The 24,464-nt window shown below is 43.2% G+C and overlaps 1 protein-coding gene across 2 annotated transcripts in view; it reads right to left on the bottom strand.

Moving 5' to 3' along the window:
* The window catches only part of ACAD11 (acyl-CoA dehydrogenase family member 11), a 219,130-nt gene that overhangs the window by 163,494 nt on the left and 31,172 nt on the right, over window positions 1-24,464 (bottom strand). For both annotated transcript variants that reach the window (XM_073630360.1, XM_073630361.1), the window contains exons 7-10: window positions 17,176-17,297; window positions 13,580-13,686; window positions 10,586-10,709; window positions 9,095-9,172 (exon numbers count right to left, since the gene is read on the bottom strand). In XM_073630360.1, coding sequence (XP_073486461.1) covers window positions 9,095-9,172; window positions 10,586-10,709; window positions 13,580-13,686; window positions 17,176-17,297 — 431 coding nt within the window. The remainder of the gene's footprint in view (window positions 1-9,094; window positions 9,173-10,585; window positions 10,710-13,579; window positions 13,687-17,175; window positions 17,298-24,464) is intronic.

Raw genomic sequence — 24,464 nt, 5'->3', positions numbered from 1 at the left:
CAAAACCTTCAGTTTACTCCTCTTGATGTAATCCCCCGTGGATTTTGAGGTGTGTTTAGGATCATTATCCATTTGTAGAAGCCATCCTCTCTTTAACTTCAGCTTTTTCACAGATGGCATCAAGTTACCATCCAAAATTTGCTGAAATTTTATTGAATCCATTTCTTTCTCGAACATCACGGGACACAGAGCCACAGCAATTACTGATGGGTTATATAGGTATCACTGGTGATTGGACACTGGCACACCCTATCAGGAAGTTCAACCCCCTATATAATCCCTCCCCCTTGCAGGGATACCTCAGTTTTTACGCCAGTGTCTTAGGTGATGGACGTGTAAAGATGTCCTGTGCTGAGCTCCAAAGGGAATATCCTAAGATCCTATACTGGGGCAAGCCAGGCGAACCGGATCCATTCAAAGTGTCTTTTCATGGCCGAATTGAATGGTACCCGGGCCTCGTGTCCGAAGAAACGAGGTTTTACCCGTAATGCTTCTCTTTTTAGAGAGCTGGACCCCGCAGATCAGAAAATGGCTTTAAACTTCCTAATATCTGGCGAGGTGCTTTACGGTCCCAGAACTGTTGGATCCCCCTATTCGTAGGGGGCCCCAGTCTCTGACGGTTTTTTCAAACGGAGCCCACCGTGAGAGGTGAAGATTGGGTCTGTGTAAACAGCACCCTGCAGCTGGATAAGGTAAGAGGAGATTCCACAGAATTTTTGAGTTCTAGTGGCTTTTCTCCTTTAAGGTAAATGCATGCTATGCCTATTGTGACCACCGGGGGCTGCCAAGAGCACAAACCTGCACATGCTGACTGTCTGTCTCAGGTGTGGTAATCGCTGATTATGTCCCAGCGTCTCAAGCAGGCTGCAAACAGGTAAGGTGGAAGGGGGGATTTCTCATGTTTGAATGTTCCCCCCCAGGCTAGAGAGGGGCCACAGGGGTCTAGAAAGTGGTTATACCACCCAGGCTCTGCGGCCTAATGGCCACCATCTCTGAAGATAGCCGTTCAGGCAGATCTTGTTACCAGCCTCCCCCCCCCCCCATCCCCAGCCTTTCTCCAGAAGCATGACAGGAGAGTCGGCAGTGCGGGAAGCGCTCGTTTTTTTCAAAACTCGAGGGGGGGGGCGGTAGAGGAGGGGGCGGGACGTCAGCACAGAGTGCTTAGACTCCCACTCAGGCCAGCTGCAGGCTATTAAAGGCACTCTGTACAGGTGCACTCAGCCTTCTGAGAGACACAGAGCTGACGGTCGCATGTAAGGTGGGACACAGGCATTCTCCTAGGCAGCATTTACTGAAGTAACACCAGACTGAGCATTGGGTAGCAAGGCTTTTAGCCAGACTACATCGCTCAGCGGGCAGTGTTCATTTGTATACCTCACACCTTGTTGCTTTGCACTATGGGTAGAAGAGGTTCAAGCACCCCAGGAACCAGAGACACTAGGGGATCTCGTTCAGGTTCTGAGGGCCCCCTGTCGGCAGCATCCTCCACCCCTAAAGATGGGCCAGGGACGGCTAGCCGGGGAGAGCCATCGGGGTCAGGGGCTACACCTGCCTCTGGCACTTCAGCCCCTGTATATATTACACAAGAGGTTTTTTCCTCAACCATTAATGGTCTAGAGGAAAGATTAATGGCCGTGATTACGTCTTCACTCAGTGGAAGAAGGCTTTCCTCTGTTCCCCAAGACCCTCAGACAGAGGAGCCCTGGGATAAAGGAGATGAATCCCTTTCAGAGGTTCAGGATGGGACGGATGATTCCTCTTCGGGGGAATCAGGTGGAGAGGGACCCTCTGCGACTTCCCAAGAGGAGAAAGTCTTAGTGCAGATCCTCACTGGATTGGTCCGCTCCACATTTAAGTTGCCCATACCTGAAACTGCTAAAGAATCCTCTTCTGCTTTGGGGTCACTGAAACCTTTCCAAGCAGCACATGCTTTTCCTGTTCGTACTTTACTTGAAAAGCTCATTTATTCTGAGTGGGATCACCCAGACAAACGTTTTTTTCCGCCGAGAAAGTTTTCAACACTTTATCCGATGGAAGAAAAGTTTATTAAAATGTGGGGAATACCGGCTATTGATGCCGCCATTTCCTCCGTAAATAATAGCCTGACTTGTCCTGTAGACAATGCTCAGATGCTCAGGGATCCTGTAGATAAAAGGATGGAATCCCTATTGAAGGATGTTTTCTCCTTAGCAGGATCAGTGGCCCAACCTGCAGTAGCAGCGATTGGAGTCTGTCAATACGTAAGAGACCATGTTAAGCAGGTCATCAAAGTATTACCTGAACAGCAGGCCCAGGGGTTTGCTAACCTTCCAGCGGCCTTATGCTTTGTGGTTGATGCCATTAGAGATTCTATCGTGCAAACCTCCCGTCTTTCACTGGGGTTGGTGCATATACGTAGAATCCTATGGTTGAAAAATTGGTCAGCCGAAGCACCATGTAAGAAGCTACTGGCTGGGTTTCCATTTCGTGGTGCAAGGTTGTTTGGAGAGGACTTGGATAACTATATCAAGAGAATCTCTTGTGGGAAAAGCACTCTCTTGCCTGTCAAGAAGAAGAGTAAGCGTCCCTCTTTCAAACGGACTCTTTCCCCAGCGCCGGGGGCTTCAGCCTCCAGGCAGTCTCGACGGCCGCCTCCATCGGGGTCCAGAGACAAGAGTCAACCCCAGGGACAAAAGAAGTCCTGGGGAAAGAAGCCTACTAGGCAAAACACTAAGACCTCTGCATGAGGGGGCGCCCCCGCTCACTCGAGTGGGGGGAAGACTGCGACAGTTCTCAGAGCTCTGGCATGAGGACTTCCAGGACAGATGGGTAATCTCCACGGTAACCTTAGGGTACAAGCTGGAGTTTCAGGAATTCCCTTCTCCTCGGTTCCTCAGATCAAATGTTCCCAGAGACCCAGAGAAGAAGCAGTCGCTCCTTCTAGCGTTAGAGCGACTTTTGTCGCAGGAGGTCATTATGATAGTTCCCGCAAAGGACCAGGGATTGGGCTTCTATTCCAACCTTTTTACGGTCCAAAAGCCAAATGGGGATGTCAGGCCCATTTTGGACTTAAGGGATCTGAACCGATTCGAACAGTAGTTCCCACCCTGCAGGGAGGAGAATTTCTGGCATCAATAGACATCAGAGATGCATATCTGCATGTGCCCATTTTTCCTGCTCATCAGAAGTTTCTGCGCTTCGAGGTAGGAGGGCGCCATTTCCAGTTTGTGGCTCTGCCTTTCGGGATAGCCACTGCACCTCTAGTGTTCACAAAGATCTTGGCTCCTCCTCTGGCCAGATTAAGGGCTCAGGGTATAGCTGTCATAGCATACCTAGACGACCTGCTCTTGATAGACCGGTCGGTAGCCTCTTTGAATGGAAACTTGAGGACCACGGTCAGGTATCTAGAACACCTGGGTTGGATCCTCAACTTAGAAAAGTCTTTCCTAAAACCAGTAAAAAGACTGGAGTATTTAGGTCTGATTATAGATACAAGCCAGGAGAAAATATTTCTACCCCAGGCAAAGATCACTGCTTTGAGAGAGCTGATTCTGACAGTAAGGACCAAGAAGGGTCCCTCAGTCCGCCTTTGTATGAGGCTACTAGGGAAAATGGTGTCTTCATTCGAAGCAGTTCCCTATGCTCAGTTTCACTCAAGAATGCTGCAACACAGTATTCTGTTGACCTGGAACAAGAAGGTTCAGGCATTAGACTTTCCGATGCACCTGTCGCATGTGGTGCGTCAGAGCCTCAATTGGTGGCTCATACCCGAAAACCTGCAGAAGGGGAAATCCTTTCTACCGGTTACCTGGACGGTGGTAACAACATATGCCAGTCTGTCAGGTTGGGGAGCAGTTCTGGAACAGGCTGCGGTCCAAGGGGTATGGTCCAAGACAGAGAGGACCTTACCCATCAACATTCTGGAGATCCGGGCGATACATCTAGCTCTAAAGGCCTGGACTATCAGGCTACAGGGTTGTCCGGTCAGGATCCAGTCCGACAATGCCACAGCAGTGACTTATGTCAATCATCAGGGAGGCACCCGGAGCCGAGCTGCTCAAAAAGAGGTGAACCAGATCTTAGTCTGGGCAGAGATGCATGTGCCATGCATATCGGCAGTTTTCATCCCGGGAATAGAGAATTGGCAGGCGGACTATCTAAGTCGCCAGCAGTTACTTCCAGGGGAATGGTCTCTGCATCCCGACGTCTTTTGGGCCATATGCCAAAGATGGGGGGTTCCAGATGTAGATCTCTTTGCATCCCGATTCAACAAAAAGATAGACAGTTTTGTGGCAAGGACAAAAGATCCTCTTGCATGCGGGACGGATACGTTGGTGATTCCGTGGCATCGGTTCTCACTGATTTACGCATTCCCGCCTATTCTGCTACTGCCACGACTCCTTCGCAGGATCAGGCAGGAAAGGAAGTCGGTACTTCTGGTGGCCCCCGCTTGGCCCAGAAGGACTTGGTATGCAGAAATAGTAAGGATGACGGTAGGTTCCCCGTGGACACTACCGGAACGCCCAGACCTGTTATCTCAAGGTCCAGTGTTCCATTCTGCCTTACAAACGCTAAATTTGACGGTTTGGCTATTGAGACCCACGTTCTGAAGAGTCGTGGGCTCTCAGGTCCTGTCATATCTACCTTGATTAATGCAAGGAAGCCAGCTTCCAGGATGATTTATCATAGAGTCTGGAAGGCTTATATAACCTGGTGTGAATCCAGAGGTTGGCATCCCAGGAAATATGTCATAGGTAGAATCCTTGATTTTCTACAGATGGGATTAGAGATGAAGCTGGCCTTGAGTACCATCAAGGGCCAGGTCTCTGCTTTATCAGTATTATTTCAGCGGCCACTTGCTTCGCATTCTTTGGTCCGAAACTTTATGCAGGGGGTGATGCGTCTTAATCCTCCGGTTAAAGCGCCCCTAAACCCCTGGGACTTGAATTTGGTCCTGGCTGTGTTACAGAAACGGCCTTTTGAACCAATAAGTCAGATTCCTTTGGTCTTGTTGACAAGGAAATAAATTTTTCTGGTGGCCATCTCTTCTGCTAGAAGAGTATCAGAATTAGCAGCTCTTTCCTGTAAGGAGCCTTATTTGATTATACACAAGGATAGAGTGGTACTACGCCCTCATCCTAGTTTTTTACCGAAGGTGGTTTCTGATTTTCATTTAAACCAAGACATTGTTCTGCCTTCCTTTTTTCCCAGATCCCTGTTCCCCAGAAGAGAGATCTCTACATTCGTTGGATGTAGTAAGAGCAGTTAAGGCCTATCTAGGGGCAACTGCTCAGATCCGCAAGACGGATGTTTTGTTTGTGCTGCCAGAGGGTCCCAATAGAGGACAGGCAGCGTCAAAAGCTACCATTTCTAAATGGATTCGACAGTTGATCATTCAAGCTTACGGTTTGAAACAGAAGATTCCTCCGTTTCAGATCAGGGCACATTCCACAAGGGCTATTGGTGCTTCTTGGGCAGTGCATCACCAGGCCTCTATGGCTCAAATCTGCAAGGCCGCAACCTGGTCTTCAGTTCATACATTCACCAGATTCTATCAGGTGGATGTGAGAAGGCATGAGGATATCACCTTTGGGCGTAGTGTGCTGCAGGCAGCGGTACAGGGTCCTCAGGTCTGATTGCACCCTACTTGGTCGTGGTTCCCCCCCCCTCAGGTAGCATTGCTCTGGGACATCCCATCAGTAATTACTGTGGCTCTGTGTCCCATGATGTTCGAGAAAGAAAATAGGATTTTTTAAAACAGCTTACCTGTAAAATCCTTTTCTTTCGAAGGACATCACGGGACACAGAGGTCCCGCCCCTCTTCTAATACACTATATTGCTTGGCTACAAAACTGAGGTATCCCTGCAAGGGGGAGGGATTATAGAGGGGGTTTAACTTCCTGATAGGGTGTGCCAGTGTCCAATCACCAGTGATACCTACATAACCCATCAGTAATTACTGTGGCTCTGTGTCCCGTGATGTCCTTCGAAAGAAAAGGATTTTACAGGTAAGCCGTTTTAAAAAATCCTATTTTTTCCTTCTACTCGTGAAATGTTCCCTGTGCCACTGGCTGCAATACAACCCCAAAGCATGATTGATCCACCCACATGCTTAACAGTTGGAAGAGGTTCTTTTCATTAAATTCTGTGCCCTTTCTTCTCCAAATGTACCTTTGCTCATTCCAGCCAAAAAGTTATATTTTAACCTCATCGGTCCACAGAACTTGTTTCCAAAATGCTATAGGCTTGTCTATATGTTCATTTGAAAAGTTCAAACGCTGATTTTTGTGGTGAGGACGTAGAAGAGGTTTTCTTCTGATGACTCTTCCATGAAGACCATATTTGTACAAGTATCTCTTTATAGTGGAATAGTGTACCACAACTCCAGTGTCTGCCAGATCTTTCTGGAGGGATCGTGCAGTCAAACGTGGGTTTTGAATTGCTTTTCTCACAATCCTGCGAGCTTTTCTGTCTGATATTTTTCTTGGTCTTCCAGATCTTGCTTTAACTTCCACTGTTCCTGATGACTGCCATTTCTTAATTACATTCTGAACACAGGATATTGACATCTGAAAACGCTTTGCTATCTTCTTATAGCTTCTCCAGCTTTGTGAGCGTCAACTATTTTCAGTTTCAGTTTTCTAGACAACTGCTTAGAAGAACCCATGGTGCTAATTGTTGGGGCAAGGTCAGATGAGTCTGGCCATTTAAAATCTTTGAGACTGACATCACCTGGTCTTCCCAGACGATGATTGAGAACAATCCATGACACTGGCAGGTCTCAGCTTTGCAAAGGGGGCAGTGCATGCTATAAATTCTGCAGGGTGCCCAAACTTTTGCAGACGCCAGTTTTTTGTTTTCTGTAATTTTGAAAGTGTAAATGATGGAAATAAAATCTAACTTTTTTTGACATATTATAAGAATGTCTAATCTGTAATTTGATGCCATTTGGAGATTTTTCCATCTTTCCTTGGCTTTGTTATGCACATTAATACACATTTTTACCTGGGGTGCCCAAACTTTCGATCCCCACTGTATGTATACAGTCTATTCATAACAGCTTTGTTAACATTGTGGACACAGCAGTTGCGGGAGCCCAACCCGGAACAGGCTGAATCATATACAAGCATGTGATTTAGCCTGCCCATGCTGGCTGCTCGCAGTAAACGTGCTGTGGGCGGTCAGCAAGTTGTTAAACTCCATCTACACCATGTTATTGCAAGAAAATAATAAACATTTGCTCTGAAATATAGATTTGTATCAAGCTTTAAAACACTTTGTTTCTATTTTTTTAAATCCTCTGTTCTGAGAGCCCTTTTTTTCTATATCATGTGACCAGCACAGCACCAATCAGTGCTGTGCAGACAAAGATTTATAATCCAGACATGCTCTGCTGCTGTGGAGCATACATCAGCAGAATGCTAGAAACTCCTCCCTTAGATCTTTCCCTGAGAACAGGAAAGACCTGAATACAAATGATTAAATAAGGTACTCAAATGATTTTTTTATCTAAAATTAAATACAAAACCAAGATCTTTATATATAAATAAAGAGGATCATGGGAATTAAACATTGTATGTTTAGTATCACTTTAAGGTAAAAAAATAAATAAATAAACTTCAGTTTTCTGTTCCCCCCTCCCCCAACACTTACCTGAGTCCTGTATCCATCCAGTGCTGTGCCCAACTGCAGGTCTTCTTTTTCTCTCTTCCTGCTCTCACAGGCTTTGCTCATTGCAGTAGGAGCCATTGGCTCCTGCTGCTGTCAATTAAAACTAATGAAGAGGGAGCGCGGGCCAGGGCTGACCTGCACTTTGTGTGTCTATGGACACACACGCAGCCCAGCTCGGGAGCAGGCCTGCACGTCTGGCTTCATAGCAAGCTGCTTGTTGTGGGGGCAGACACAGCAGAGGAGGAGCAGACATTGCTGGCGGGGGACCCCAGAAGGGGAGGTTTGGAGCTGCTCTGTGCAATACCACTGCACAGAACAGGTAAATATAAATCTGTTTAATTATTTTAATGTAAAAAAAAGACTTTACAACCACTTTAAGGCAGCCTATTCATTTTAATGGGCTACCAACGAATGCATTACAATGAACCTAAAATTGAACAGGAACTTTCTTTGTTTTCTGCTGTTCTCACTTAGCTTGAGCGCAGCCAGGCGATTTATACCTTTTTTGGTGCATCTGTACATGTGACTTGTAGTATAGGAACAGAATTATGCATTGTTGGCCCAACAGACGTGAAAATCAAGTGTTTTTCAAGCATTTTGTAAGGCACTTCATAATCTAGGTGCAAAGTTTTGCATTTGCATACATTAAAGCAAACCTAAGGACTCCTACTTAAAGGTGTTAAAAATGATTGACTTGTATACAACCAGTCTGTTGGGTTTTTCCGAACGATCAGTGCTACCAGCTATAGCAACATTGATCATTGTATTCTGCTGGCTAGGAAGGCTCCCCACTGGCAGAACACATTAACATCTTCACCTCCTTTTTTTTGGTCTTTTTTCCCTTTTCATAGTAAAACATAAAAACCCAGTGATTATTAAATACACACACAAAAAAGCTCTACCTGTAAAATGCTATAATATTCACAATGAAACAATGTTGCATGAGTGAGTAATTGTCAAACTATCACAGCACTGAAAATTGAGAAATGGCCTGAAAATTAAGAGGTCAATAAAGAGGTCAAGTGGTTAAACTTTTTCTGATGTGAATGTACAATATAGATGTACTGCTGCTGTCAATCACAGCCAGTGAGGAGGGAGCGGGGGGCGGGGCCGAGACACGCTAAGTGTGTGTATTGACACACAAAGCAGGCTCAGAAGGAGCCAACACGAGTGCCCCCATAGCAAGCAAATTGCTATGGTGGGCACTCGGCAGTGGGAGAATGTCAGGGTAGGGGACCTGAGAAGATAAGGATCAGGGCTGCTCTGTGCAAGACTGTTGCACAAAACAGATAAGTACAACATATTTGTTATTTTTAAAAAAATAATTAAGGAATTGCAATCACTTTAAAAGAATCAGACTTCTAACCAAACAATAGTGTAGTACCAAAACACGCAGGTCTGCAATGTGTAAAGCTACAATATAAAACAATAAGTGGTGATGTACCTTGAGCTTTTCCAAGATGGGAGGCTTCTTCCATCTCAGAGGAGAGTTTTCATTTTTAAAATAATACTCCAAAAACTCCTAAAGTGGAAAAATCAATTCAGTTTGCTAAATAAAAAGAAAGCGATAAACATGTACATACATACATCTTATGGGCCAAGGCAACCTAAAATACAATATAAAGCCAAAAGTTTGCGGACAACTATCACACCTATACTATATAGCTAAAAATAAGTGGACACCCTCCAAGTTTTTGAAGTCAGGTGTTTCCAGTGAAGAGGTACTGGTAATGCTATGGCATATAAAGACATTTTAAACAATTTTGGGCTTGTTTAAAATTTTGGGCTGTGCAATAGATTAGGGAACATCCTTTTACGCTCCAGAATGATTGTGCCCTTGCGCACAAAGCTAGCTCAAAAAAGACATGGTTTGGTTGAGCTTGGTGTGGAGAAACATGAGTGGCTTACAACATGACCCTAACCTCAACCCTACTGAACACGACCCTAACCTCAACTCCGCTGAAAACAACCCTAACCTCAACCCTACTGAACACAACCCTAACCTCAACCCTACTGAACACTTTTGGGATGAAGGGAATGCTGGTTGTATGCCATGTCTTCTCATCCAACATCAATGCCTGATCTCACAAATACTCTTTTGCGTTCCCTTTGGACTCTTTTAAGGGAAAACACGAAAGACAATGCTCAGTACATAAATACAATATAGTGCACATACAGTTATCACAGCCACAGTACAAAGTACTACCTTGGCTGCTAGTGAAAGAGTAAATACAAAAACAAAAAATTAATATAATTTAGCTTCCCAGTCCTTAGATTTGACTGCATTAGTTTTTAATTTTCTGTAGGCTAAGAACATTTTTAGCAAGTCCAGAAAATAACTGTTGATCTTGCAATAAATATATTGTCCTTTTCGCTTCCTGTGGATAAACTGGAAAGCTTAAAACAAACTTATCTGCCTTGTGTACTATGAATCCACCCTCTATGTAATCAAGAAGGAGATATGTTTGTAGTTCAGCATGAGTGACAACTATGGCTTCCTTTGTAGATATAGCATCTGTTAACTTCAAGATTATGCAGTGTTTACACAGTGTTTTCCTGTTGTTTAAAAGGGAGATCTCTCATTAAAGTGTGTCTAAAAATGTTCTGGTTTGTTTTGGATAAAGTGATGAGGAATTAGAACCCCAGTCATGTTTTTATCAGTGTTGGTGTCTCTGCTGGAGAGAGTCACCTCCCTATCAGTCCACTGTCACAGGGACAACTGTTCCAGAGACAACTGTCTAAAAGGGGATTTACCTTCATATTATCTGTGTTAACTGTGTATGGAACTGCACAGAGAACAGTGCCAATGGCTACAGTTATAAATATACAGTATTTCCAATCCAACAGTTCTTTACTGTTTAATGACCAAAAAAATTATGGAAAATAATAAGCATGATTGAAATAAAATAAACTGACTTCTCCGAGGAGCACCTACCTCTTGTGCTGGAAAAATATGTTTTTTCATAAAATGTTTCACTTGCTGCAGAACCTTCTGACCTTTGGCACTAAGCAAGAACAGTTCACCAGGGGATACAGATAACTCTTCTATAGTGTTTTCTCTGAAATTAAAACCAATAGTCAACATCAACAAAATGGACAATGTTTAAATAAACCAAATCAGAAAATGCTAAAAATCAGTTCCTCAATTGAAATTCAGTAAGATTTCTGATGTTATTATTATTATTATTATTATTAATAATAATAATAATTTTATTATTAATAGTAGCAACACATAAATTCAGAGCAATATTATTGTAACGAACACGTAAAAAACCTTTGGTGGTGCAGCTGCCCCCCAGAGCCCCCCTTTTACTTACAGTACCTGAACCCGGTCTTTCCAGTGACGGGGATGAGCACAGCAGCTCCAACTGCTGTCTCGGGTCCTCATTGGATAGAATCATAGCAGCGGGAGCCATTGGCTCCCACTGCTGTCAATCAAATCCAGTGACAGAGGAGCTGGGGGCGGGGCCGAGTCCTGCTGTCTGTGTCAATGGACGCAGCAATGGGACTCGGGAGCGCGCCCGCACAAGTGCCACCAGAGAGAGTGGCTCTCCATGGGGCACTTGAGAAGAGGAGGAGCCAGGAGCGCTGTGGGGGACCCCAGAAGAGAAGAATTGGGGCCACTTTGTGCAAAATCACGCACAGTGGAGTTAAGTATAAGCATGTTTGTTATTAAAATAAATAAATAAATAAACAAACCTTTACAGTCACTTTAATAGTTAAAGTTCCTGTGCCATCCTCCCCTATATTCATTAAGGTTAGGCAATGCACAAAATGGATTTTGGATAGTTCTTGATAAACCAGACAAAATTTGAGCCAGGGGTGGTCCTGTCAGCACCCTACTGCCTGACATTCCTAAAGATCAAAGGAGTCAGGGAGAAAATTGTTGGCTGAACAGCAGCTGCATATAATTAGATGCAGCCACTGTTCTGGTAGCCTGACATCCACAAGTGCAGAATACAATCACCGGCAGGGAAGATTCCTCCACCCATGCTGTTTAGCGTGGATGGGGGGAATCAATAGATTTCTCTTGTTCAGCTTGTGGGGCTCTTCAAGGAAAAGTATGGGGGAGTGTGTGCTTTATCTCACCATATTTTACATAACACAACATCTTAACTTTGACAAAGAAATAAAGGAAACATTTGTTTAGAAAAGCATGCATCCAACCATTACTTACCTTTCTACAAAAAATGCAGGTTGTCTGGCTGTCATTCTGATCCAGTGGTTTCAATACTTTCTGGCCACTGGCCCAAAACAGAGTCATCCAAATTTTTGGTTTTGTTCTGGCTTGTTTTGGGGTCAGTGATTTTCTGTGAATCACCTATTATTTTTTGAATGGACAATTATATGTTTGCAGATTCGACTAGTTTGCAGAGAATCATTCAAATGCTAATTCTTTATTGCATAGGCTCACATGTTACCTGGTTCTCTACAGATTGAAGAAGTCCTATGGCTCATGTGCAGGCCAATTGATTTTAATCCTAATTCACCAAATACATGTGATTCAATTTGTAAATATAATTCTATCTAAAGTCTGATTCAAATTTGATTACAGTTCAGGCTTTATCTTGTACTCTGCCCAAAGGAATGAAAGTGAGTTTTTTTGCTGTGCAACTTGGTCACAAATTTGTGACAGTAAACTGCTGTTTCTGTCTCCACTCTTCTCTACCTTTGCTCCAAGCTTCGGCCATAAATAAGTCCTATATCTTGTGCACTCTTGAGTACTTATTAAGCTGGATATAGATAGATCAAAATTCAGCTGTCTCAACATGGACTGACCAAATCTTGATCCATCTAAGGCTGCTCCCGTCCAAGAGGAGTCTACCTAGTGATCAACTTCTCTAGAGCGGGACTGCTGGAAAACCTGTGTTTGATCAGCACCGCACCCAAATGGCTGCAGCGCTGATCAGTGTATTCTGTAAGTCCCGCATTCAGAATACAATGACACAGCAGAAAGGATACTCGCATTCACCTCAAATGTGGGGGGATGTTTGTTTTTTTTGGCTTATCAAAACAAAAACAAAACATCTATGGCCAGTTCTACAAATGAAAGTGATACTAATGATAAAACGTTTTTTCACCTTAACGCATTCCCTGCATTAAGGTAAAAAAAAAAGATTTTACAACTTGCTATGCTCTCCACCTCCTTAAATACTTACCCGAGTCCTTAATCGATCCAGTGCTGTGCCCGGCTGCATCTCTTCTCTTCCCTCTCCCTCTACTCACAGGGACAGCAGCATTCACAATGGTGTCATGAACAGCTCTGCCCTAGGCATTTCCATCCAGTGGAGGTGCAGACTGTTGGCTAAAGATTGCTGGATACATAAGATTGGTTAACCTCCTATGATTTGGAGGTTGACTCTTTGGTAAGAGCTCTGCATGGGTGGTGGTGATCATTCACAAAGGAGGTGCAACTTAAAGTAGAAATCACGACATTGGTCTACCTCATAATTTTTGCAGTGGATGGACTCCACCCCACATATATTTATTTATGGACAGTGATTAGTTTTGCATTTTATGAAATTTATTTTCTATTATTTTACATGCACGATGCACTTTATAATATACTGTATGATTTTTGAATCATTGCACAAAGCAGCACTTTATGTTTGAGGAATTTTTATTATGCATGAATTTCAATATATATTGTAAAAAAGCACTGTGCATATATATGAATTTTGTATTTATTGCACAACGTCACTTTTTGAGATGATTTAAAGAGATAGAGCACCTTTTGGGTTTATATGGTTTATACATTATCTTGTATTCAAGTAGAAGTTGCTGCAGTCTCATTGGTGACTGTGACATCAAGCTCGAGTTATTCTTTCATTTTTTTTTTTTGGATGTTTTATTATTTTAATTTAATAATTTGCCTTTTAAATGCTTTAAATACTATTCTGGCATATTGTAATGCAAGTAGGAATCTTACCGTTTAGCTAATCTGAGTCCATTTTCAGCCAGAGGTTTAACCATATCAGCAAAGATGCTGGCATTCTCCCCACTGGAATTCCCAAGAAGAAATCTTGCATGAATCCCCTACATAACAAAACAGTTATGTTGAAAGCTAAAGACATAAATACCTGTTTTCGTGAAGAAGTTATCTGAATAAAGTAAACCCGAGCAAGCTAAACGTAGTTTACTTTTACTGAAAACTGCAAGATCCAGAGATGTAGGATGGTGAAGTAATATGCAAAATTTGGACTTGTTATGTAAAATCCAACCTGACCCAGACCCTTCCGCCTCCCTATCTGTCAATGAGGTCTCTTGTCACATTAAAAGAGCAATAAGGAGGCTAAGAAGGGGAAAAGTCAGGCCAACTTTTAAGAGGAAAAGTCAAGACTGGCATATATTTTCAGCTCACTATAACTCTGGATATACTGATTCCAACAAGAAGATAAAACTTTACTTGGCAAAATGTCAACAAAGGCAAAGCCATATATTACAGTTGTTTTTAACTTGCCAATATACATTATTCCTTTTCAACAATCCTTTAACTTTTTTTTTTATCACTCATCTCTACATGACATAATTCCCACAAGCAGATTTTGGAATCCACTGACCATGGCAATTCAGAAACAATTGCATGAGTGATTCCGTTTCAGGGCTCGTTTCCACCATGTCCAATGCCTTGATTTGCATATTATTATTATTATCAGGGCCCTGCTCGTTAGAACTTACAATCTAGAAGGGAGGGTCAATTGGAACAAAAGGTAATAACTGTGGGGGATGAGCTGATGGAGAAAATGAAAATACGGTTGTTAGGTGTGGGTAGGGAAGGCTTCTTTGAAGAGAAGGGTTTTCAGGGATCGTCTAAAAGCTAATAGAGTAGGAGATAAGTGGACAGATTTGGGTAAGGCATTCCATAGGATTGGAGAGGCTTTGGAAAAGTCCTGGAGGCGAGCATGGGAGGAGGTGAAGAGGGAGCTAGAGAGCAGAAGGTCTTGAGAGGAAAGAAGAGAACGAGTAGGTTGGTATTTAGAGACTAGGCTAGTGATGTAGCTGGGGGCTAAATTGTGGATGGCTTTGTAAGTAGTTGTTAGTATTTTGAATTTAATTTGTTGGGTGAGCGGAAGCCAGTGGAGGGATTGACAGAGACAGAGCGATTTTTAAGGTGGATAAGTCTGGCAGCAGCATTCATGATGGATTGAAGAGGTGCTAGACTATGTAGAGGTAAGCCAATGAGAAGGGAGTTGCAGTATTCGAGGCGAGAGATGACCAGCGAGTGAATTAAGAGCTTTGTTGTGTCATTGGTTAGAAAGGGGCATATTTTGGAGATGTTGCGGAGGTTGAGGTGGCAAGATTTGGACAGCGATTGGACGTGGTGCTTAAAGGAGTTCAGAGTCCAGGACTACACCTAGAACCCTGGCATGCGAGGATGGGTTTATAGTTGTGCCATCAATTTTGACAGAGAGATCAGGGGAAGGGAAAGGGGCATATGTGGGAGGAAAAATTATAAGTTCGGTTTTGGATAGATTGAGTTTGAGGAAGTGGTGTGACATCCAGACTGATATATCTGATAGTAAATTAGTGATACAAGAGGAGACAGAGGGAGTGAGCTGAGGGGTAGAGAAATAGATTTCGGTGTTGTCAGCGTAGAGGTGGTATTGGAAGCCATGGGAGAATATCAGCTGACCCAGGGAGGAGGTGTAGATTGAAAATAGGAGAGGTCCAAGAACAGAACCTTGGGGGACCCTAACAGAGAAAGGAAGAGGAGAGGAGGAAGTAGAGTTGTAAGAAATGCTAAAAGTGCGGTTGGATAAGTAGGAAGAGAACCAGTAAAGAGTACAGTCACGGAGACCAAAGGCATGGAGTTTTTAGAGGAGGAGGGGGTGGTCAACCATATCAAAGACAGCAGAGAGGTCCAGGAGTAGGAGTACAGAATAGTGTCGATTGTTTTTTGTCGTTAGTAGATCATTTGTTAGTTTTAGGAAGTTTTAGGAGAGCAGTTTCTGTGGAGTGTTGAGGACGAAATCCAGACTGAAGGGGATCAAGAAGGCTATTATCAGCAAGGTAGACGCTCAGTCGGTTGTAGACAAGACATTCAAGGAGTTTGGATAAGAAGGGGAGCAAGGAGATGGGGTGTAAGTTGCTAAGATTGGATGGGTCCAATGAGGACTTTTTAAGTATGGGTCCGACAAGTGCATGTTTTAGAGAGTTGTGGAAGATGCCAGAAGAGAGGGAGAGATTGAAGATGTGGGTTAGAGAGTGTAGCATAAAGCCATAGGGTGAACGTAGCATTTGCGAGGGAACAGGATCCAGAGGGCAGGTGGTAAGGTGGATGTTAGCAAATAGTTTAGCAACCTCGACTATAGTGGTGGGGTTGAAAAAGGGAAGTAATGATTGTACCTGCGGGCATGAAGTGTAAAGCGTGGAGGGTATCTGAACAGTAGAGATCTCCTCACGAATTGTATCAATCTTCTGTTTAAAGTGATTGGCGATCTCCTGGGCAGTGAGTGAGTTGGCGAAAGTAGGGAGTTGAAGGTAGAGAAGAGTTGACGGGGACGCAATGATAAGTTGCTAATGAGAGTGATAAAATAGGTCTGCTTGGCAGTGAGGAGGCTGGAATTGTATTTTTGGAGGGCAGATTTATTGGTTGAAATCTTTCTGAGACTTAGTCTTACGCCACAGGCGCTCATGAGCACGACTATGCTTTTTCAGACTTCTAATATCATCTGTTTGCCAAGGTTGAAGGGGTCGGGGCCTGATTATCTGTGTAGTGAGGGGGGCCAGTGAGTCCAGTGAGGCTAGAAGTTTTGCATAGAACAAAAGAAGGCTTTAATGCAGGGTTACGTAGGAAGCAATAGAAAGCAATTGTTTTTTATGTGCCCTGTTCCCAACATAACATTGCTTTGGTGTGCACTACAAATGCAGCATGGCTGAATTTTTTTTCCCCAAACAAAAATGTATTGATACAGTAGAAATAAAGAATACAGAATGTCAGCTGGGTGACAATAACAACATTTAAATATTATGCGTTACACAGGTTATATATTATCATGTTTACATCTAACCATGGAATGCTAGTGGGATTTGGGAAAGGAGAGGTCATTGGGATAAGGGGAGTAGAATCAGAGGTGGAAAAAAAAGCTATACCGAAAAGGGGAGGTGAAGGGAGGGCAGAAAAAAAGGGAGAGGGGGGGGGTTTATGCATAAGTAAGGCCTGCGCCTAAGTTAAATGCCTAGTAGAGTGTATGGAGTTTGGTGTGGGTTAAGCAAAGTAACAACAATGGCCTCGTCAAGGGGAGGTTCTGGATATTTCAGATTTTTCTTATCAGTGCAATGCATGGCACGTCACGTCATCTATTACAGCATCATTTTGTTACATTTTAAAAAAAGGGAAAAATTAAAAAGAGAGAAAACAGTGCAGGGCTTTTTAACAACGTGTAGCACCACCCTTCATGTCCCGCGCCAGTGCGCTCGTGTTGTACGATGCGGGCGTGTTTGAATGGGCCCTTACCCTTCTAAAAATGTCTTACCTTAAAACACATATGAGATAAAGTGAGTCATTCTAGAGATCTTTGTTACCTGTACTATTCCAGCAAGCTTAAAGAAGTTAAGTGCTAGAAAAAAATTCCAGTCATGCACTGGCGAATCCACAACCCGACGCCGGCTATAAATGCTCATCAGATCCTCATAGGCTGGCATTCCTAACAAATAAAGAACACATACAGCCACTTAGGATTACAGCCCACTTTTCACACAAGAACAACTATGTGCATACCATTCTGGGTACAGCCCAAAATTTGGGATTTTCTTTACTTTAACTTTCAATGATAATGTTGGACAGGACAAATATAGAGGATGAACCTCCCTAACAGGGGAGAGGTTGCAATAACAACCTGTGAGGTTCCATCCATCGCCACCATCCAAAACTAAACAAAAAGTTTTGCATTTAGTTATACTTTAATACTTAATTCACTTTAAACACTTCTGTGATCAGGTCCTCTTACACGCTCATCAAGAAATAACAAGTCACAACAAATCACAAGTATAAAAGTTCCTTAAAGTGATATTAAAGTCTCATTTTATTTTCTTCACTTACCTGCTCTGTGGAATGGTTTTGCACAGAGCAGCCCAGATCCTCCTCTTCTCTGGTCCCTCTTCGGTGCTCCTGGCTCCTCCCTCCTGTCGAGTGCCCCCACAGCAAGCGGAGCTGCAGCTCCGTGTGTCCATTCAGACACGGAGTCGTGGTTTGGTCCCGTACCCTCTCTCTCCTGATTGGCTGACTGATTTTGATTGACAGCAGCGGGAGCCAATGGCGCTGCTGCTGTGTCTCAGCCAGTAAGGAGGGAGAGACCCAGACGACTGAGGCACTCGTGCACATTGCTGGATAGAGATGGACCTCAGGTAAGTATTAGGGGGGCTGAGAGGGGTTGCTACATGCAGAATTTTTTTTATCTTAATGCACAGAATGCCTTTATATAGAATGCCTTTACAACCAAGTTAAGGCTTCTTTCACACTTACTTACCTTTCTGAGACCCAAAGTCGCATCTATCGCATGTATCTCTATGAGAGTCGTTCCCATTGACACTATAACATCAGAAAAGGTTTCTACACTACTTTGACATGACTTCAATGCCAGAGAGTGTAGAAGTCTTATCAAAGTCACCTCAAGGTCATATCAAAGCTGGACACCAAAGTTGCACTGAAAATCTTGCAACTTTGGAGTCAGCTAGTGTGAAAAGAGCCTTATGTTAAAGCAAAATTCTTACCATTGTGTGCAAATATACATACCTGACTTGTGCACCTGAACATAGAAGAATGTTATCAGGTATGGGTAAGGAATTTTTTTGTACTTTAATTCTTTTTTTCCACTGGGGGACACATTGTTTTGATTTGATGTCCAGTTACAAAGTTAAGATGTTTTCTTGGGGAAGGTTTATTATTATTAATTATTACAGGTAACTATATAATGCTAACAATTTATGCAGTGCTTTACATATATTGTACATTCACATCAGTCCCTGCCCTCCAGGAGTTCACAACTCACATATTAGGTCCACGTTAGAAAGGATATAATTAACCTACCAGCTGTTCTTTGAGGTGTACTTGGAAACTGGAATACCCAGGGGAAACTCACATAAGCACAGGAAGAATATGCAAACTGTACAAACAAGTGGCAATCAGCCCAATCTACAACTGGCCTTTGCAGTAAGGTGCACATGGAAGGGCAGCACATATCACAAAAATTTTCCAGCACACTTACCAGCTAGCCTGCAAAACAACCAAAATGACCTAACAATTCACAATTCAGGGTTTAGTCTGCACACATATGCAAATATATGCGGAAGCCATAGTGCCTCACCAAGGCTCCTCTGTATACTACGATCCTAACCCTAAAGTTTCGAGAGTCTCCTAGTTGGAGCATATATAGCAGTGGATAGATTAAGGGCAGGTTTGTCTGGGGGGAGCCCACCCCTCTTTATAGGCAAAGGGAACATATGCAAACTCCATGCAGTTAATGTCCTCACCTTAAAGTGGTTCTAAAGCCAGATTTATTTTACCTTACTACCTAAGTGCCTGAAAACCCTTACATATAACCAATAAAGTGACTGGCCTCAGGTGATACACAGAGATGAACCAAACTCTCCTACATAAGTTTTACCTCTTTATCTGCATTATTCTCTTCACTACAGCCATTCAAAGTACAGAAATTATACAGCTTGTCTGAGAGTTCAGAAAAAAGGGGGAGGGAGAGTTGAAATTACACTTCTAACAGCACACATGAACAGAGCTGAGTCTGTCAATCTGCTAATGCTCCCTCCCCTGCCATCATTTTTCTTTTGGTGTCAGGAAAACTTGTCAGAAGTGACTCATGCAGATAGCAGAGGAACAAAGCAGCAGACAGAAATGACACTTAGAGCTCCTAACTGCAACAAGTACACATTATAGAGGGATATGCTTTGTTCATATTTCATGTCCGGGGTTTACAACCATTTTAAAGTAGAACTATAGGCAAAACAATTTTTCCATGTTGGATAGGGTAAGGGAGGGCTTTAATACCCTGTCAGTTCTGCCATCTGTGTCCTATTGGGGAGATTTTCTATCATGTCCTGTCTCATAGCCAAAGTAGGAAGTGAGAAAAAATCCCTGCAAATTAAAGTGATATTTTTTGGATAAAAAATAACAAACATGGTATACTTGCCTGCTCTGTGCAGTAGTCTGTGCTCAGAGTAGCCCAGATCGTCCTCTTCTTGGGTCCCTAGCTGGCTCTCCTGGTTCCTCCCTCCTGCCCAGTGCCCCCACAGCAAGCAGCTTGCTATGGGGACACCCAAACCAAGCCACTGCTCTGTGTGTCCATTCAGACACTGAGCTGCTGCTTGCCCCCCCCTTCTCAGCGGGAGTCAATGGCACCCCGCTGCTTTCTCAGCCAATGAGGAGGGAGAGTCCCGGACAACAGAGTCTCTCATCAAACATTGCTGGGTCAAGATGGGACTCAGGTAAGTATTAAGGGGGGTGAGGGGGCTGCTGCACACAGAAGGTTTTTAATCTTAATGCATAGAATGCATTAAAATAAAAAAAAACTTCTGACTTTACAATCACTTTAAAATAATTCCTAGGGGACCCCCAGGTCAACAGAACTAGTGTCCCCATTGAAAGATTTTCCCTCTATTACTTTTCTGGGGACAACCCAAAATTTGGGTTTTTCTTTTACATTCACTTTCCATGATAATGGTAAACAGAACAAATAGAGAGGGTGAATCTCCTTAAAGGGGGCACATACAGCAATAAAAATCAAATAGGTGTTATAATCCAATTCCACTCCATCCAAACCCCCCCCCCCCAAAAAAAAAAAAGTTTGACTTTAGTTATAATTGAATGCATTACCTGCATAATGGTAAAAAGCCTTCCACTAGTTGTTCCCCACCTATATACTTACCTTAGTCCTTTATCGATCCAGCCCTGTGCCCGTCTGCAGCAGCGCTGATTCTCTCTCCCCTCTAGCAGGTTCAGAAACAGCAGCTGGAGCCATTGGCTTCTGCTGCTGTCAATCAAATGAGAAGAGGAGGAGGGTCAGGGTCGCTCTATGTAATACCATTGCACAGAGCAGGTAAGTATAACATGTTTGTTATTTAAAAAAAAAAAAATATATATATATATATATATATATATATATATATATATATATATATATATATATTATATAGTACAGTATATGCCTTTACAACTGCTTTAATCAGGGACCACAAAGCCACTGTGTTATTTTCTGTTGCTATTGACTGCCTACTGCTTGGTACTCCTAAGGCTGTACAACCACTAGAAGGGGATTTGCGCTTTGCTTTGCCAAGTTCCCAACCTCCCAGAGGTGACAGCTATACCCATCAGCAGACAATTAACTGACTGCGACCACCAAGTAACAGAATTCTGCACAGCTACAAAATACCTTTATTTTTGCCATGTTCATAGCTATAATTTTCTGTCTTTATCATGCACTTAATGTGTTCTTAAAAAGGGGATGACAGAGAATGGATTAGGCTTAATGTACATGGGACGTTTTTACAACCTCTCCTGAACGATTTAACTTGACAGATAGTAACCCACATTTAAAACGTCCGTTTTGCCGCGTTTACGTTTAGAAGTGGTTGAAAAATTTTTTTTCTTTTTCAAAATAGCCAAAAACAAAAACGCCTGTAAACGAAACGTGAGTTACCGCGTTTAGAAGTGTTTGGCACTTGAAATGCCTCTAAACTCAGCGTCTGAACTCATTTTTTTGCTTTCCAAAAAAGGTCTCTAAACTCAACTGTCTAAAAACTACATTAACCACTTGCCGACCAGCCGTTGCAGCTTTACTGCGGCAGAATGGCACGGCTGGGCAAAGCGACGTTATGTTACGTCGCTTCGCCTTGTGGCCACTAGGGGCGCGCGCTGCTCTCCCCAGGAGCCGATGTGAGTCCTGGGCAGTCACGATCACCACCGGGCTCCCGCGATTGCTGCTGACACACGGAGAACCAGGATCTGTGTGTGTAAACACACAGTTTCCGATTCTCTGAGGGGAGAAGAGACAGATCGTCTGTTCATACAGAGTATGAACAGCGATCTGTCATCTCCCCTACACAGTCCACTCCCCCTCCAGTTAGAACACACAGTAGGGAACACAATTAACGCCTTGATCGTACCCTAGTGTTAACACCTTCCCTGCCAGTGACATTTTTACAGTAATCAGTGCATTTTTATAGCACTGATCGCTGTATAAATGACAATGGTCCCAAAAATGTGTCAAAAGTGTCCGATGTGTCCGCCATAATGTCGCAGTCCCAATAAAAATCACAGATTGCCACCATTACTAGTAAAAAAAAAAAAAATAATAAAAATGCCATAAAACTATCCCCTATTTTGTAGGCGCTATAACTTTTGCGCCAACCAATCAATATACGCTTATTGCGATTTTTTTTACCAAAAATATGTAGAAGAATACATAAACTGAGGAAAAAAATTGTTTTTTATATATTTTTGGGGGATATTTATTATAGCAAAAAGTAAAGAAAATTGCGTTTCTTTCAAAATTGTTGCTCTCTTTTTGTTTGTAGCACGGAAAAATAAAAACCGCAGAGGTGATCAAATACCACCAAAAGAAAGCTCTATTTGTGGGGAAAAAAAGGACGTCAATTTTGTTTGGGTGCAACGGTGCATGACCGCGCAAATTTCAGTTAAAGCGACGCAGTGCCCGAATCACAAAAAGTGCTCTGGTCAGGAAGGGGGTAAAATCTTCTGGGGCTGAAGCGGTTAAACGAACCTGTGTACATGTACACACAAGATAACACTGGATGAGTTCAGGGGCAGCTGAAAAAAACATCCAACTGCCTCTGAACGTCCGTTTACCAGCAGCAGTGTACATGAGGCCTAAGAGCCTTTTCACACCGAGCCGCCCATAGCGTCGGCGGTAAAACGCCGCTATTTTTAGCGGCGTTTTACCGTTGGATTAGCGGCGCATTTCGGCCGCTAGCGGGCGCTTTTACCCCCCGCTAGCGGCCGAGAAAGGGTTAAAACCACCCGCAATGCGCCACAATAGCGCGTTTTGCCGGCGGTATCCCAGCGCTGCCCCATTGATTTCAATGGGGAGCAGAGGTGGAGGAGTGGTAAACACACCGCTCCTTCACCGCTCCAAAGAAGCTGCTGGCAGGACTTTTCCTGACGTCCTGCCAGCGCAGCGCTCTGGTGTGAAAGCCCTCGGGCTTTCACACTGGAGACAGTGCTGCAGCTGTTTAAGGGCAGATTGCAGGCGCTATTTTTAACGTTATAGCGTCTGCAAAACGCCCTCGGTGTGGAAGGGGTCTTACAGTCTTCTTGAAACAGTAAAAGATGTGCAGATTACACAGTATGTGTAATTTCCCACCATGAATGATGATTCCCACCTCCAGCATCTTTCTAATCCTATCCTTGGCAGTGAAGCACTTGACACTCCTCTGATTCTTAAGCCAAGATAAGTACTAGGTATAAGCCGTTACCCTGGGTGAAACTTCTACAATTCTCTCTCTTCTATCTAAGGACTTTGTATTAGACAATCCCCTTCTGTAACTTACAACAATATTCAAAAATGTTTTGCATTTTAGCTACAGTTTACAAATGGTTTTAAAATGAATTTTCCTTATTATATCAAGGAAACCTGAACTGAGAATATATGTGGGGTGATACTGCTGTGCTATACTTTTGAAAATGACAGCTGCTTAGCTTTCAAGCTGAACCTAAGGCTAATAGGTAATTCTTACCATCCTCTGAAAAGTGATTCACTACAGATCGCTATTTAGAGTGTGGTAAGGCTGACAGGCATTCAGGAGGCACTACTGCAGCCTTTTGACGCCTGTCTTTTCACTTTTGTTTTTCGATTGGCATTTGGCTCGCAGTTGTGGTGTGGTCCCATTGCTTTCAATGGGTGATTTTGACAAGTGATGCTGCCTGTCAAAACGGTATTGAACCAAAACCTAAAAATGTAATATACAGGTATAGCAGCTTACCAATCATTAGATGTGGTGGCTGCATTCGTTTTCTTTTCTTAGGCTTTTATCCCTCTGTTTTCACCTGGTGATCTGGCCAGTAACAGCACCCCCACTCTGGATGGAGGAGCACAGGGGGCACTTTTGGACAACAGCATTGTCATTCTCGGGGAGGGGAGTGTTAGATGTACTAGCAGGTTTAAATGCATTGAAGCCAAACTCCAGCTAATACTTTAGAAGAAGTTACAGAAAACTGTTTTTTTTTCTATTTGGATAACATTTCTACATAAATAAATAAAAGCTGATCATTGTAAGCACCCCTGCTAATGTTAAATGGTTTGCCTCATCTCTGTAACTAAAACATTCAGATGGAGAGCTTGTTCTGTTGAAAAACAACAGACTTACTGACTGGATCACCAGGTGAAAATAAAAGAAAGAAAAAAAGTTTTCTTAACTAATGCAGCCATGACATCTAAGGAGAAGCTGCAATATAATAAATGTTTGCATTTGGGTTTATCACCACTTTAAAATAGCCACGGCTACAGCATGTGTACAGCCCTGTCAGGCTGTAATTTTAGCATTCAGATGTTGGGGGAAGACTGGGGGGAGATGAGGTAAAACTATGACTCAGCTGCCTGTTTGTACCACTTCCCAAATGAAAGAGCCCAAAGGTTCAAACAGTCCCTGTTTTGCCCCCTGGAAAGTATTCAGATAAAAAATTCACACTTTTCCTGCTGTGTGCTTATTTTACGGATCACGTTTAGGGTATGTTCACTAAAAAGTGATAAAAACACACGCTAATGCCCTGTACACACGACCGGTTTTGCAGTTGGAATAAACTCTGAAGGTTTTTACGACGGAGTTCCGACGGAATTCCACTC

The sequence above is a fragment of the Aquarana catesbeiana genome, linkage group LG05 (assembly GCF_042186555.1).
Source record: "Aquarana catesbeiana isolate 2022-GZ linkage group LG05, ASM4218655v1, whole genome shotgun sequence".
NCBI lineage: Eukaryota > Metazoa > Chordata > Amphibia > Anura > Ranidae > Aquarana > Aquarana catesbeiana.
This window is presented reverse-complemented; position numbering and strand designations above follow the sequence as displayed.